Source organism: Apostichopus japonicus, chromosome 3 (genome assembly GCF_037975245.1).
Source record: "Apostichopus japonicus isolate 1M-3 chromosome 3, ASM3797524v1, whole genome shotgun sequence".
NCBI lineage: Eukaryota > Metazoa > Echinodermata > Holothuroidea > Aspidochirotida > Stichopodidae > Apostichopus > Apostichopus japonicus.
Genome location: NC_092563.1, coordinates 22,091,553 through 22,109,132, shown reverse-complemented (window position 1 = coordinate 22,109,132; position 17,580 = coordinate 22,091,553). Strand labels below are relative to the sequence as shown.

At 38.3% G+C, this 17,580-nt stretch overlaps 2 protein-coding genes across 8 annotated transcripts in view; one reads left to right on the top strand and one right to left on the bottom strand.

Annotated features, from left to right (window-relative positions):
• Window positions 1-17,580, top strand: part of LOC139965474 (uncharacterized) — a 172,637-nt gene that overhangs the window by 80,314 nt on the left and 74,743 nt on the right. The window lies entirely within an intron of this gene.
• Window positions 24-10,009, bottom strand: LOC139965479 (malonyl-CoA-acyl carrier protein transacylase, mitochondrial-like). 2 transcript variants are annotated; one of them, XM_071967882.1, is made up of 5 exons: window positions 9,769-10,009; window positions 7,114-7,331; window positions 4,917-5,004; window positions 3,788-4,005; window positions 24-2,918 (listed from the first exon to the last, which is right to left on the bottom strand). In XM_071967882.1, the coding sequence occupies exons 2-5, from the start codon at window positions 7,306-7,308 to the stop codon at window positions 2,529-2,531; spliced, it is 891 nt and encodes a 296-aa protein (XP_071823983.1). In that variant the 5' UTR covers window positions 7,309-7,331; window positions 9,769-10,009; the 3' UTR covers window positions 24-2,528. The 2 variants fall into 2 exon arrangements, with proteins under 2 accessions (XP_071823983.1, XP_071823982.1); XM_071967881.1 differs by having other exon boundaries at window positions 7,114-7,803; window positions 9,769-10,008.

Below are 17,580 nucleotides of genomic sequence, written 5' to 3'. Positions count from 1 at the left end.
AACAAGTGTGTAACATTTTCTTATAATACAGAATTTTTTTTTTCACATTATTATTTTCATTATCATATCTTTGGATGACTTTAAGAAGGACAGTGTACATTCAAATTGGTATCATTGACACAGTTTACCCTTTGTCCCTCCTTACTGTCACTGCCATGGAATTTAGCACTAAAAATTTAACGTTAATACGAAAATTAATTATATAAAATAAATTAAAATTTTCACAAACTATTCCAGTATGTTTAGGGAACTGGGAAATAAAAAGAACAGAATATTATTTGAGTTAACAGAGAGAAAGAATGTAGAAAATGTAGTGACATAAAAAATTACAAAAGAAGCCAAACAATGTATTTTTTAATTTCAGTTAATGGGAATAACAGCCACCTTTTGTTAAGATAAGAGAAAGTTTATACAAGATCAATTGACATGTGTTAAACAAACGGATGCCACTCTTCAAAAACATGTTATGTGAGTGTGCAGTATGGTAAGGGACGATAATGATTGTGTGCACTGCCCAGTGTATAAACTGAATTCAAGAATATTGTTTGGTATTGTTGTGGCTGTGCTAAACCTCGTACAGTGATCACATTGCCATTGCTAGTAGCACAGTGTATCAACATTTTTAATCTGTTGAAATCCTAATCAAAGAATACAGATTCATGATATGTTGAGAGATGATTAGTTAATTTTCAGATGGGAATCTTTATCAACTCAGCTTACAAGTTATGTTTTACTTTGTTATGCAACTTCCTTCATTTTGGTAAATCAATGCTCTATAAAGATTCACATTATTCACTGTATAATTACCAGCATGTACTACAATGTAGTAAAATAAAATAATTATTCTCATGTTACCATGGCAATGCAAATGGCAAACCATGGGAAAGGCTTGGTAATAGCATTTTCTTCAAAGTAACCAAAGATATGGACATCAATTTTGTTTTCATTTTGTTATAATGGTGACCTATGTTGAGAACCTCTTATTACAAGTTCTTGGGGAAGGATTGAGGTTGGTATAAAGTTAACACATCTACTGTGAAAATGTGAGAAAGTATTTGACACCTGGCTGTGATGTCATCCAATTTAATTAAATATTTTTAATTTGACTGTTTCATGTGATGTTCCTACTGAATCAGATGTCACAAATGAATCATGGAAGTAAAGAAACTGTAGATAGTTTTATGTGAGAGTTTGAAAAATTTGTGATTATCAGAAATTCCATTCTCCAAATTGGACATCTTGACAAGATATACTGTTATATATTTATCCAATAAAGGGATATGTGATGTAAGCTTGCAATATGTGTAAAGAAAGCTCAGTTTGATTGATATAGGGGGGGGGGGGGGGGATAGTTGGGAAGGATAGCTGGGGTGAAGGAAATCTGGGGGAGGATGTGGGTACATGTTTGAGTAATTGTGAGGGAGTAGGTTGGGAGGGAGGGAGGGTTAATGATGTGCTGCAAGATAAAATGAAACAACCAAGAAATGTGATAACTATTTCTTTTCAATAAACAGTGGCACTTGTTGTATCCTCTTGTGAGAAAGGCATTGACCAAATTGATTCTATGTCAGTGTTGAGGTGGAGCGTAGGCAAATGGGAACAGCAAGGGCTGTTTGAGACTTTTTAATTTTTTTTTAAATCTTATGCATCAGTTCTCTAGTGTAAAGGACAATTTTTTACTCTCAGGAAAAATGCATTACAGGAAAAAGGCAAAAAAAAAGGATTACAAAAAAAAGAAAAATATTGTAGAAACAAAAGTAAAAATAAACAAAAAAGCAGTATATTATATCATTTGTTGTGTTTATTTGATCTGGTTTTCTATTGTCCAGATTTGGACTCCTATTTTGTTACTTTTTTCAGAAAGATATCAATGATAGAACCTGGGCACAAAAAAATGAAATCGAAGTTGATCCAACTCGCATCTCTGTCCACGTACATTGTAACCACGGTAACCATGTGATCATGACTATTTGTAAAGTGAAGAAGAATCAGTAGTCTCTTGGAAAGTAAACATTACTGTGGAAGGGAGGAACAGTGTGTGGGGTGGGGTTACAGGGAGGATTACAGACCTAAGTCAAAAGTCAAATTAAGGTCATGCTAAGGAGCATCATATATTTTCAGCTCTTATTTGTAGCACTCCCTTGTATGCATCAGCCATATTATTCACTGGTAAGGAGTTTACGAGGAAGAATTTTTATTCTAAAAGATATCAATGTCCAGAAAAACCAGTCTTCCCTATGTGAAATAAAGACATATATGTATTTTCTTTTACCAATTTCAGGCTAGCAAATCAGCTCTGCCACCAACTTGCCCCCCCCCCCCCCCTCCCAAGGCACATTTTAAATAGTAGACAAATCCACCCTTCACACAGCCTATGATATCTTTATCCCACAGCGCAGAGTGTCGTCAGCTTCTGATCTGGTGTCAAATTATTCTGTTACTTTATATTTCTCAGCGTTAGTGAAAGTTGACAAAATATCACTCTTATCAACGTTGAAGTAATTTCTACCTAAATCGTAGGATTATTCTCAAACTTTGCAGTAGCTGTCAAACGCTTTTCTGTTTACCCGTTTTAAGATTGTTCCTAGTTGCTTTCCTGGACCGACTTCGAATGTGTGAGGAAAGGGCACTCCTTTAGCCCTCTCATATATATGGTGCATGGTTTGTTCCCACTTCACTGGTAGAGTTAGTTGTTTCTTCAGTGAACTTTTGACGTGTTTTGGATTCTGGTACACTTTACCGTCAATGTTTGAATAAACCTGAATTAATGGTTCTTCTAATGTCACTTCCTCCAGAGCTGTACCAAACTTTTCCTCTGCTGGTTCCATGAATGACGTATGAAACGCTCCGCTCACAGGTAGACGACGAGTTAGTTTAAGGGAGAAGTCTTTCGCTCTCTCTTGAATAAAGTCCAAGGCCTTTAAACAAGAAAAGAAGAGCCAAGATAATGGAATTAAAATATATGAAATAATTCGTTCTAAACATTTGTTTTAAAATAATTATACATCGATTCTATACACGAACAAAATGGAAATATTAGCTTCAGATAAATGTGAGGATATATAATAAGGCCAGTTTAAAACCAAATGAGTCACAGTAGTCGGTCCAGACTGCAGCTGATATTACTACAATTACCTTACAATGGACACTCCTAAGAAGTTACAGTACCCTATACACTGTTCGCATATAGATCAATATGTAATTCAGTGCAACACCAAGACACATTGAAGTCATTTCTGGAAGAAATTGATGAATTATCTAGTAAGATTCACTAGATTGAATGATTCAATTCTAGGAGATCAGTAGAGAACTGGTTTCACACCAGCTAGAGTTGGTTCTGAAGCAGTAAAATGGATAGTCCAGAGAAAAGTTATTTTTTTGACTAATCATATCTGGTCATGTTTGCATTCATTGCCAAAAACACATTTAAAGTTGATGTTCTGTAAACAGAATGGGAACATGAAGTAAACAGGTGTGTTAAGTGCACACTGATGAATTTGGTTTACATCTTTGTTTTACATTCTTCACTCAATTTTCTTATCAAAATGGGAATCATTAACAACAGGATATATGGATATATATATGGATATATGGATAACTCACATCCTATAAAGTTAGTTTGATTCCAAAAGCATTCATGAAATTGTCAAGAATTGTGAACAAAAAACAATCACAATTTGTTCATCACATCAACATCATAAATTGTTCAATACCTATGTAAATTCTCTCTCTGAATACAAATTGTTGCCAAATGCAATTTATGCAAACTATTTCAAACATGTTTAACCTCAACATTGCCAGCTAGTACCCTGGCATCTGGATACAAGTAGTTAGCTACGGAGCACATGGCGCCCTCTATCCCATGGTTCTGGCAGTATGTGGCCGCCTCCTTGCAGATGTAATTGTATCGTGCCTGGTCTCTGCCGACAACAGAGAGCATTCCCGTCTTGACCATTTCTGATGCTCTTTGCATAGCTTCTGCCCGAACTTGAATGAGAAAGACAGCTGTGGATGGAAATGTAATAAATTGAAATCAAAGTTTCATTTTTCCCTTGGTGGTCCTTGGTTCTCAAGGAATATCTCTGTAATTAGCCCAGTTTTTTATAGCGACAGTCCAGAAACTATATCTATGGCCCAACCCAACAGTGGGTTGCCAAGAAATTTCCTGTGCGTAATGGGCTTTTTTCCTGACAGCCGAAAGTATGTCTACCTCTCGGAGCTTGCTGTCCGACATTGATGAAATAATATTTTGTAATGTTCATCAAATCGTTAATACAAGCTAGCATTCATACATCCTGAGTGTCGATTCTGAGAGTGCAGTGATCTGATGGGTCATGGCTCAGTCCTCGACTCCTCATGGAAGATCCTGGGTCGTGGGCCTAATACAGTTGTAGATTTCAGATTGCTGTTAGATATTAGTTGGTTATGGTTAATAATAAAAAAGTACTTAGGACAGTACTAAAGGAGAGGACATATGATGAAAGGGCCTACAAAGCTATCAGATGCCAAACACATCATGACTTTTCTTTTTTAATTTCTAAATAATCGAGCAGTCATTTAATAGTATGAAGTTAATCCACTTTTTACTTTAAAGTCATCGTGCTGGCAATTTTTTTTGCGACTGTGAACTCCACTGACCTAAGCTGATCTATGACCTCAACATTAAAGAAAAGGATTCATGTACACAACCAATTGAATCAAAGTATGAGGTTCATTCAACTTTTGATTGTGGAGTTAATACTGTATCTTTTATAAGCTAGTCCAAAAAACAATAAGAGTCTTGTACACACCAATGTGCATATATATATGTATGATGTCAATCCTACTTTTACAAGATTGTGGCAAATTTTAGTCAAAATACAGGTTTTAATAATGTCCACACCTCTAGATCTGTGAAACTGAAAGTTACCACACACCATCTTCAAATGACAAGGCACCAGCAAATACCAGAGCAGCAAACTCTCCCACGCTAAACCCAGCAGCTGCTACACAATTCTCAATGGCCTGTATTTAGAAAAGAGAGAAAGTCATTTGTTGTCTGGTAATTAACTAAGTGTATCATAAACATCATAAACTTGGTAATAACGGACAGCTTATGAGACACTTACAAAACACTTCATTTGATCTACCTGAATTACTAAGTGCACTAAACTCCTACGTAATTTTCGACACAGACTTTCAAGAAGTTATCCTAAATGTAATGTAAGTTACATTGCACAGCACAGAATATTATTCAATATTGTTAGGAATCTCTGGAAATTTAAACATCCATAGGTGTATCTATGTCCTTGCCAATTTCAAGATAGACTTGATTATAAGATCACGTAAAATACTGTTTACCTGTCACATACACTATTAGACATAAATGTAATGCGAAAGGTGTGCTCCATAAGTCAAACCAAACCCTTTTGTATTGAGTCTGTTGATCAAATAATCTATTAACGTTTCTGCATAGTGTACGTAAATGACATTTTGCACAGTACTGTGAAAGAAGGCAGAACAGTGTTTTGGGAAATGAAGAAAATACAGTAAATCCTGATTTGATTCATTTCTTGATTAGAAGAGTTTTATATTTAATAGCTGTCCTCGTCCTACAAAAGAGGAAAGGGAGAGGAAAGAGGAAAGGAAGAGGTCCCGGGGTGGGTGTGAGAGAAGAGCAAGGGATGGAAATGTACAGTACAAGTCTACAGCATGAGGTGTAAATGGCATGTGAGGTTAAAATATGCCTTTTGTACACAGTTTTGTCCACTTTTCAGAATTCTGCATTCCCAATTTTATCAATAGTCACACTCAAAATTTGACAGAGCAATGATTCAGATGTTAGGAGATTTCTATTAATGATATCAGAATCAAAACATTGGTCCATAGTGTACCAATACTGTGTGACTAACATAATGAAAACTACTTACAAGTCCTATGGTTTATAACAATTAGGGAACCCCTAGTGGTTTTACAGATAAATCAAAACCAAAGGGTCAATAGAACTTTTCAAACACATCTCTGAACATTGTCTGTGACTGTTCCCAAGATTTTGGAGGTCAATTCCACAAAATGTTAAGACTACTTTTCAGTTTTCACGTAGCATAATCTTTAGAAATAAGAAGATATACTGTAAGTAGATTGAGGATACAAAACGTGACTGGTGGTTTGACTGAGAAACCAATTCATTGTACAGATACACAGCAAAGTTCATACCAACACAAAAGTCTCAGGTCAACACAAGTTATAAGTTTCTCAGTCACAGGTCAATTCATGTGACACGTCACACTCTATCTGAGCTGATTAAGTCTATTACAGTTAGAATACTAACGTGAAGCATATTCTAGTTTGTGTTGACATATATTGTTCACTGAAGATGTTGTTATAATGACGTCACACATGGCTCATGTTTTGGTGGTTATGTGGGCTATGTATCAAAGCTAATAGAAGCGTGTACAGATGTGGGGATGGAAGACAGCCAAACCGGTTCAAACTGGTTGAGTGCTCATTTGCATGTGCCCATCTGCATATCGGGTTGGCAGTCACCTTGAATCAAGAGTTGGGGTGAGAGGTCAGAGCTAGTTTAGACCAATCAGGTCCAAGTGCAAAGCGTGTGCCCTGTGCTTGACGTTGTAAGTTGTTATTTTAGAGTCAGGGGTTTAAGTTTGTCTCCCAAAGCCACAGACCTATCAGGGAGTATAGTTTGTCTTCCAAAGGGTACAGACGTACAACAGAGGGCTCCGTAATTTATATTTATACTCAGCATTTATGCTAGTGTATTTAAACCCTCCAAAGTTACTGTTGTATTAATCGTTGAGTTTATATATACTGTACCAAGAGTTAATAAAGAAGAATTTATAATCAAATATCCGCTTTTGTAAACTATTTATGAAGACTTTCATGTTTACGCTTGGTTAACATTACTAGTTTAAGGCCCGGCTTACCGTTACCAACTTATACCTGGAACTATCAAAAATATGCCTTACACTCATTCCAATTTTGCTTCCCTCTCCAGGTCAATCAAAAAGTAACGAAGAATGTGCAGTACACGCAGTACAGTAAACGGGGGACTATCTCTGCTGTATATGACTAAAACCTTATGCTAAACAATATTAATAGGCACTTACTACAGACCTTTGGATTTTCTTCTCTTAGCTTCTCAACCGCAGCCAATGATGTCAAGAAGACAGCAGATTGGCAGAAAATAGTCTGATCCAGGTCTTCTTTGGGTCCATTGGTACAAAGTCGTTTCAAATCATACTGTAATATCTCTGAGGCAACTTCAAACATATCCTGCACATTAGGGTACTTCAAGAACCCCTCACACATACCAACATATTGGCTCCCCTGTCCTGGAAAGAGAAGGACCGAAGTAAGAGAGGGATCGACTTTCTCACGTCTCGGTTTCTCCGTAGTCAATTCTGCGATACTTGCTTTAGACAATCCATCAAACTCCAAGATTTCTTTCTCAAGTTGCAATGCTGATTTATCTGTCTCCTCCATCAGAGCAAGTAGTTTTGTTCTACTCTTATTCTGTCCTCTATACAAGAAGTCTCCTCCTTCTCCTTGCTGACCTGAATAACATCTCCATTGCAGGAGCATTCTACTCAAAGGTGGACATTGTTTTAACTGATTTATGCTGTTTGATGATGGAACCAGCTGTCCCACTAGAGTTGTTGATATGGATTTCACCAGACTTATACCAAGTCTGTATCTCTCTAGCTTTATGTGACAGTTCCTGCATATAGGTAGAGCCATTGTCACACCTCAGCAGTAGGAATAAGATTTCTTTGTACGGACTGTGTCGATAGCTGCTAGCAATTCCTACAAATATAAATTGAATTAAAAATAGAACTAAACTGACATTAGCAAACTGCTTATCCACTAGAGAGCCTGTGTTAGAGAATGTGTAAAAGTAAGTTGGCTTGAAAGAGAAAGAGAGGATTAATCCCATTTTTGTCCCTCAACTGTTTATCTCCCACCTCTCCTGTTCGCCTGTTGGTTTCTTTCTTCTCTCCATCCCTTGTCTACTAATCCCCTTACATCTATATCTTTGTGTTCACCATGCTCATTAACCTGTCTGTTTTCTGTGTGTTTTTGTCCCTTCTGTTACTGTAACTTGTCATTTAGCCTTTGAAGAAGATCTTGCTAGGATTGAAACGTCAGGCCAAATTACTTTTACACAAATATAAATTGAGAAAGATATCAATAATAAGAAAAAAAGAAGGTGACCTTTCAGATCATCATCTTTATTGCCCCTGATATGCTATTGTTATACTAGTTAGAATGTTGAAAGAATGATGGGGTTTATTTGATTTTAGGCTGTATTGTAAAATCTACAGGTTTCTTATGGGAATCTCCTTGTTAATAATTACAGCCATGGACGGCGATCATGGGGGGGAGGGGGACGGGGGAACATGTCCCCCCATTATTTTAGGTGGGAGGATAAAGTACCTGATATCCCCCCCAATATTTGGTGGCATAGTTTTTTGTGTGGCTATAAATAGAAAATAATGTGTGAGATTTATCCAAATCATATTTGGCGGTGGCTAAACCTCATCCAACACATGCTGCATGTGGTACATGACTCCTCTCGAGCATATTTTTTTTTTTTATGATATCGAAGTTTTATAGTAGCCGTTATAAGAGGTTTTAATATTTTGTACACCAATGAATTAACTGTGTCTGAATTTTCGAAAATTCCCTGACCAACATTCTTCATCATGCTTCCCTCTACTCGTGCAATTTTGACCAGTCTGTTAGGGGTTGAAGGGGCTTTTTCTATATTGGTTGTCCACAGATGAAATTTTGTACAACATTATGGGTATGTTTTGAAGTGAATTTATTATTCAAATTCTGAACAAATAATGGGCTGAAAAGTTAAAACCTTGAAGAGTGGGGCTGATGGGTATTGTGGGCCATTACGTAGTATTACCTACAAAAGCAATGATCCACAGGAGATGCGATGAGGTCGAACATGATGTGTGTCTGGTGACAATCTTGAAACAGGTTATGGATGAAAAAAAAAACTATTTGGAAAGACTTGATTCCCAGGCAAAACCGCAAAAGTGTTCATCTGGTTGGTCATTTTCAAGTCCTTGGAGTGCCATTTCCTGTGATCTGAGGGGCTATCAAAACCAGAAATTTTCTTGTACGCTCTGCTTTGATAGTAATTCGCACCCCCGGATTAGGAAATCCTGGATATATGTGTATATATATATATATATATATATATATATATATATATATATAGAAAACGTCACAAAGCGCATGAACAATTTGGGTGATGAAAGTTGCTACGTGCCTGCACCAAAGCAAGTGTCCCCCACCCCCCCCCCCAATATTTGAAACAAATCGCCGCCCCTGATTACAGTGTTAAAGCTGACCATAGGTCCAGGTACTGTGCCCACATTAGAAGTGTACTTGCAAGCTTCCCTGGATTTTGAACAGAAATAAATATCTAATCTACTTATTAGCCCTAGGTATGTACAGTATGATTCCAATTTATCACTAAAAAAATTTAGGGCCTAGGCCTAGACCTAGTACGTATCAGTTGCTAACATTGTTTTATGTTTGTGTCCAAAATAAATAACCAAGGAATGTTGCCAAAATATTCTTTCTAGAACATTCCTAATGTGCTTTGTCATTAAAACAAAGGGTAATATGTTATATCATAATTGTACCCACCATGCAACCTATGCTCTACCTGAAGTAAATAAATGTTATTATTTTCGTACAACGTTAGTTAGTTTCCCTAATACTATTTATATTACTACTACTAGGACCTACCTGTAACTTAGGCCTACTTCTCTTGGACTTCAGCCAGTGGTAACACGCCGCATGAGTGGCCTATGTAGACTGGCACGAAAGTTTGTTACTGTAGGTCATTCAAAATGTCGCAAACGGACTCATTCTTCCGTTGTCCTTGGTGTCCGCACTTCATTTTTCTTGACTAACCCGGCTTTATTTAAGCACCGAATACCGACCACCAATGTTATAAATGCGCTGTTATACGAAGTGGTTATGAGTACTACTGCATGCCGCCACGCGCTGTATATAGGCTAATATGTTACCGGTGTGATACTTATACTAGATATATATATATAGATAATATACTATATATTAGATACTTATTCCCCGTTCCTCGTTCGACATTCGCGAATGAGTAACTGCTACCTATTCAGTTGCGTATTCGACAATGGTATCGACGTAACACCTCTGGCAAGACAAAAGCTTTCTTACAAGATGTTCAACATTTGGTCGTGGAAAGAGGTTTATCTATGGCCCATGGGTCATATGAACTCTAATGACTATGTAAAAGGGTACCATAATGCATCTTGCCCGGTCCAAATAGTTCTTGACAACTAAAATGACTAGTACTTCATCAGTTCTTAAATTAATGTAAAAAAATTACTTTAGGCCCTAATCAAGACTAGCACGCCTTGGACCACCTTACCAATGGGTCATATGAATTCTTAACACATTGTAGAAGTGTACCATAATGACCATTAAATCAACATTTTTTTAAAACAAATGTAACGGGAACTGAAATAAAAACATTTGGGACCTAATCAAAACCAGCATAGGGTCATAGGAAGTCTAAGGACATTGTAGAAGGGTAACATAATGCGTCTTGCCCGGTCCAAAGAGTGCTTGACCAATTTAAATGACCACTAATTCATTACTTTTTTTAATGAGTGTAACGGGACCACGAAAAAGCTTTGGGCCCTAATCCATGCAGCACGCCTTGAATCACCAAACCGATGGTTAACATGAACTCTAAGGACATTGCATAAAAGTACCATAATGCGTCTAACCCGGTCCAAAGAGTGCTTGACCAATTAAAATGACTATCAAATCATTACTTCTTTAATGAGTAAAATGGGACAACGAAAAAGCTTTGGGCCCTAATCCATGCAGCACGCCTTGGATCACCAAACCGATAGTTAACATGAACTCTAAAGACATTGTAAAAGAGTACCATAATGCGTCTTGCCCGGTCCAAAGAGTGCTTGACCAATTGAACTGACCATTAAATCATTCCTTTTTAATGAGTGTAGCGGGACCACGAAAAAGCTTTGGGCCCTAATCCATGTAGCACGCCTTGGATCACCAAACCGATGGATAACATGAACTCTAATGGCAATGTAGAAGGGTACCATAATGCGTCTAACCCGGTCCAAAGAGTGCTTGACCAATTAAACTGACCATTAAATCATTACTTCTTTAATGAGTGTAACGGGACCACGAAAAAGCTTTGGGCCCTAATCCATGCAGCACGCCTTGGATCACCAAACCTATAGTTAACATGAACTCTAAAGACATTGTAGAAAAGTACCATAATGCGTCTTGCCCGGTCCAAAGAGTGCTTGACCAATTTAAATGACCACTAAATCATTCCTTTTTAATGAGTGTAACGGAACCACGAAAAAGCTTTGGGCCCTAATCCATGCAGCACGCCTTGGATCACCAAACCGATGGTTAACATGAACTCTAAGGACTTTGAAGAAGAGTACCATAATGCGTCTTGCCCGGTCCAAAGAGTGCTTGACCAATTAAAATGACCATTAAATCATTACTTCTTTAATGAGTGTAATGGGACCACGAAAAAGATTTGGTCCCTAATCCATGTAGCACGCCTTGGATCACCAAACCGATGGAAAACATGAACTCTAATGGCAATGTAGAAGGGTACCATAATGCGTCTAACCCGGTCCAAAGAGTGCTTGACCAATTGAACTGACCATTAAATCATTACTTCTTTAATGAGTGTAACGGGACCACGAAAAAGCTTTGGGCCCTAATCCATGCAGCACGCCTTGGACCACATAACCAATGGGTTATAGGAAGTCCAAGGACATTGTAGAAGAGTACCAAAATGCGTCTTGCCCGGTCCAAAGAGTGCTTGACCAATTAAACTGACCATTAAATCATTACTTCTTTAATGAGTGTAACGGAACAACGAAAAAGCTTTGGGCCCTAATCCATGCAGCACGCCTTGGACCACATAACCAATGGGTTATAGGAAGTCCAAGGACATTGTAGAACGGTACCATAATGCGTCTTGCCCGGTCCAAAGAGTGCTTGACCAATTAAACTGACCATTAAATCATTACTTCTTTAATGAGTGTAACGGGACCACGAAAATAATCACTTTGGGCACTTATCAAGGCTAGCACGCCTTGGACCACCTAACCAATGGGTCATAGGAAGTCCAAGGACATCGTAGAAGGGTACCATAATGCGTCTTGCCCGGTCCAAAGAGTGCTTTACCAATTTAAATGACCACTAAATAATTACTTCTTTAATGAGTGTAACGGGACCACGAAAATAATCACTTTGGGCACTTATCAATGCTAGCACGCCTTGGACCACCTAACCAATGGGTCATAGGAAGTCCAAGGACATCGTAGAAGGGTACCATAATGCGTCTTGCCCGGTCCAAAGAGTGCTTTACCAATTTAAATGACCACTAAATAATTACTTCTTTAATGAGTGTAACGGGACCACGAAAATAATCACTTTGGGCACTTATCAAGGCTAGCACGCCTTGGATCACCCAACCATTGGGTCGTATGAATTCTTATTTATGGCCGCATGCAGGGACGTAGCCAAGGCCTGATGATTGGGGGGGGGGGGTGGTGTAGTGGCTGAAATTCCAACTGGATGGGTTTTGGAGCCGGAAAATTCCGACTGCTGCCTTGTACCCCCCCCCCCCCCCCAAGCACTACTCGTCAACGATACGGTCAGTGTCAGTCAGACACCCTATCTTTCGCGACTGCACTTTTGTTCCGAACTTTTTTTCGGTACTGTTGTACCCCTTGCCCTCACTTCACAAACTTATTAATCACTGTGGTTAATTAAGCGAGTAAGCAATTGAGTATAAGTTATCTGCTTGAGAGGCTACATAGACTACTAACTACAAAAGCTATGTTCATGTAACAAAGAGGAAAACAACAAATTTTCAACAAATTATATTCGACGACATAGTGAAATTACCCCAAAATACAGTGCTTTTTCCTAGCGCGCTTAATATTATTTTCTTGGGGTGGGGGAGGGGGTGAGACTATTTATCACTCACATGAAAAAAGGATTTGGAACTTGGAGCATTTGGAATGAATTTGAACAATTAAAAATTTTGCAGAAAAATGTTGAGTTGACGAGATACGATAAGTTGTCAATTAAACATTTTGCCCAAAAAATATTGCAATTGCTCAGTTGGAATGAAGTGAACAATTGAACATTTTGCCAAAAAATGTCCATTTGCCGAGATAAGGTAAGTTGTCAATTAAACATTTTGCAGAAACTTTTTCAATTGCTCAGATGGAATGAAGTGAACAATTGAACATTTTGCAGCAAAACGTCCAATTCACGAGATACGATAAGTTGTCAATTAAACGTTTTTCAGAAAGTTGTTCAATTGCTCAGTTAAAGCAACTGAGCAATCCAACATTTTTCTGTTTTTTGATAAGATTTTATCTTGTACTCTAAACAATTTACTGAAAAATTTCACCTTATAGGGCAAAGTGTTTCTTATGTCGATGGCACTTTTAAGCTTCCGTAGATTAGCATAGAGCATTTTAACTGTATACGATGTACAGTATTTTGGTTAGGCATTTTTTTTACAGTATTCAAAATCATATAAAGTTTTGTATGGTGGAGTATAAGGATCACGAGATACAATTTCTCAATTTGACAAGGAAAACGTGGTAAATATGACTAGGTCACTCACAAATTACAAGAATATATGAATATTAGAGTGCGACAGTCGGAAAAATTAGAGTGCGACAGTCGGAAATTCCGACTGTCGCACTCAAATTTTCCAACTATCGTCAGTTTTACCAAGATTGGGGGGTGAGACACCCCCTACAACACCCCCCCCCCCTCTAGCGACGTCCCTGGCCTCATGTCTATATATGGCCAAATTCTGTAGGAAGGCTTTTACAATTTTAGAACGTTACCTCTAAATGACTTCCGAATTCATTGATATGTCAGCATATATAACACTTTAACTTGCCCAAATCACTTAATAATAATAATAATAATTTATTTTGTAAAGCGTAAAATCCACAAAAGTGCTCTAAAACGCTATGTAACAGCAAATAAGAAATATAAAAATATGACACAAAATATGTAGTAAAAAATGCAGAATTAAATACAATATAAATGAGTATGAAAAATAAACAAAAAAAACATGCACGTTTGAGTATTGCACATGAAAGAAATTTAAATACACAGTTTAAAAATTGCAGTAATGCTGTCTAAAAAGGAAAGTTTTCAGCTTTGATTTAAAGGTCGTGAGAGTAGGAACAGTTTTCAGTTCAGCTGGCAGCTCATTCCAGAGGCGTGGCCCAGCCACGCAAAAAGCTCTGTTCCCATAGCTGTTTGTCTTGGTGATCGGAACCTCCAGACGACTATGACCAGCAGAACGTAGGGCTCTTGTTGGCTGATAAAGACGGATCAGATCTTGCAGGTATGGAGGTGCCATGTTGTTCTGGCACTTGAACACAAGAAGAAGGACTTTGAACCTAATCCGCTGTGATACTGGCAGCCAATGAAGTTCATGCAATATTGGGGTAATATGATTAGACGTTCTTGTTAGTGTAACGATCCTTGCTGCTATGTTTTGGAGCCTTTGCAGTCGTTTTATTTGTTTAACTGGTAGTCCACAGAAAAGTGCATTGCAGTAATCCAGTTTAGATGTTATGAAAGCATGGATTAACTGCTCTGTGGCTTCTCTGGTGAGGTATTTTCGTATTCTTCCGATGTTGTAGAGATGGTACTGAGCAGACCGACACACAGATGTTATATGGTCTTCCATAGAGGCATGTTTGTCCATTATGACACCGATGCTCTTTGCCATATCACTAGGCTCCACCTGATGGTCACCAATAATGATGCTTGGACACTCTATCTTCCTGGCCAGATGCTTTGATGATATTAGAAGCACCTCAGTCTTTGAGTCATTCATTTTCAGGCATTTGTGTGACATCCATTGCCGAACTGAGGCTATGCACTTCTCTAGACGGTGCACAGTGATAGAAATGTCATTGGGATGGAACATAAGATAGAGACTCGAGTCGTCTGCATAGAAGTGATAGTCCATGTCCTGCGAGCGAAGGAGCTGACCCAGTGAAGACGTGTATACCGTGAAGAGCACAGGCCCCAGGACCGAACCCTGGGGCACGCCACATTCTAACGTCTGAGGGTCAGAAGAATCCTTTCCCAGACACACAATCTGTTGGCGATCACTGAGGTATGATGTCATCCACTTTAAGGCGCTACTTTTAACACCAAGGTCACTGAGTGTACTAAGAAGCTGGCGGTGGTCGACCGTATCAAAAGCGGCCGAAAGGTCTAACAGAACCATCAGGCACGCTTTCTGACCTCCAAGAGCTACCATCACATCATTCTGAACGAAATTTCAGGCCTAATCAAAGAGGGAAATTGCAATGTGGGAGTTATTTGAACACAGTGGCATAAAGCGACAGCATCTTTTCAGGGCTAAAGCAAGGCTGTAACAGGCTTGTAGCAGGCTTGTAGCAGGCTTGTGGCAGGCTTGTAGCAGGCTTGTGGCAGGCTTGTGGCAGGATTGTGGCAGGATTGTGGCAGGCTTGTGGCAGACTTGTGGCAGGCTTGTGGCAGGCTTGCAGTAGGCATGCACTGTCATAAAAGCTCAACTGAAGCTTACAGCCGGACAAACAATCAAAGTAATGAACAATCCCCTAGGCCTACCATGCATTAATGGCACATGCAGTAACGTTCAAACAAGGAACGAAGAAAATTTTGACTATTTCCGATATTTAATTCATTTGGGAATACAAATGCGAAAATGCAGTTAAAATTTCAACATGCTGCAGATTCTTTCATATATCTATCACTTAAGAATGTTGATGGTTCGACACTAGGGAGCAGTCACGCTATAATAAACATGACCTCTCAGTCTTTTAAAGGTAATTCCATGGACAAGGTAGGCAGTCAGTTCGTACATCGGTATCAATTAGTTCGAGCCTAATGGTCAAGCGCACTTTAACGAGAGAAAACTTCTAAGAAACACCCTGAATGAATCATTCAATTACAATCAGAACGCATGGTCCTTTGTTCCGCTCCTTCACATTTATCTTATGAAGCATTGAGTAATAGTCATATGGAACATCTTTGCACATAAATTGGTAAAATGTATCAATTCTACCAGATTAAAGTAATTTTGGCATGAAAATTTCTCTTCTACAAGTACATTTCAATCCAACTAGAGAATAAATGAGGAGGGTGGGGGGGGGTGGGAGGGGTGGATATTAAGCATGTTATATATCTCCTGACTTCTATACTCCCATATTTGACTCAGCAGATAGCCTAATTTATATTAACCGAAGAATTAATACATTAAATACAATTCTAAGTGATTAGAAAAGTGTAATTTTGACTAATCGCGAAATTGGCCTAAAATCTGGCACTTTTGTTAATGGATTGAATATATCTCGTGTATTTTGTAAAATTTGTATAGCTAGGTTATGGAAGTTATAATTAATATTCAGGTAAAATTGAATAAAAGGAAATTTTCTAAAAACTCACACTAACTCTGGTCTATGTTTAGTTGGAATAAACCCAGTGAAACTTCTTATGGTGGATCTGCCCTCTATACACTCCAACAGAAACTTTCTATTGAAAAATCGCTAAGAGAAAGGACAAGCACATGGAAACACGATTAAATGAAAAATGCATAGAATGGCACTACATAGGGTAACTTGGATTGGTTCATCACCAACTATGACTAATGGAGATCATCAATAAATCAGAAAAGGATTTCGGCATAAAATATATGTTTAGGTAGAACTACTTCACTTGAAGACTATTTTGCTAAATAAACTACTAAAGCAAGTTTATCTCCGCTTGACCCGAGATGACTGATTGCCTTAGTCAGCTCTATATAGAATGTAGCAGTGGAATCTTTCAGAACCTACGAAGGGGGTAACAGCGTTCACAAACACTTTCATGGAGAGAGGCAAGAAAACTTCTCTGTTCTTTCAATCTGTAAATCTGTGACGTGTGAAACGAATAAAAGAACTTAAGTTCTATGAACTAATAAAAAAAAAACGGTTTTCATTGCGTTGCCAGTCTTCAGTAATCAATTTTTTCTGAGAAATGGAGTAGCCCCTCCAATAAAAAAAAGTGCGCGTGTGTTTCTCCTGGGTGGGAAGGAAACTTTGTATGCTAGTGATCGTGAAGCACCAATTAGAATTAATCTTGCGCGCCAAAGGTGTTGCTTTTCTTTTGTATCACCACCCTGGTACACACATAGAGTAAAACCTCAAAAAAGAAAATGTCGATGAATCTACTGGATAATGATTGTGCATTAGCAATTTGTATTAGTCAAGCACTCTTTTGGACCGGGTTAGACGCATAATAGTACCCCTCAACAATGTCCATAGAATGTATATGACCCATTGGTTGGGTGGTCCAAGGCGTGCTGTTCTTGACTAAAGCCTAAAGGGTATCTATCAGGTCCCGTGAGAATCATTAAAAAAGGAATAGCACTCTTTGGACCGGGCAAGACTCGTTATGGTGCTCTTCTACAATGTCCTTGGGGTTCATGTTAACCAT

Bases quoted from the DNA above. Each gene is read 5' to 3' on its own strand.
- LOC139965479 (XM_071967881.1), bottom strand. From the start codon at position 7,737: ATGGCTCTACCTATATGCAGGAACTGTCACATAAAGCTAGAGAGATAC. The intron at 5,005-7,113 runs GTCTGTAGTAAG...TTCTAAATACAG, and splicing joins TAAGAGAAGAAAATCCAAAG to GCCATTGAGAATTGTGTAGC. The intron at 2,919-3,787 runs GTTAAACATGTT...TCTTGTTTAAAG, and splicing joins TACTAGCTGGCAATGTTGAG to GCCTTGGACTTTATTCAAGA.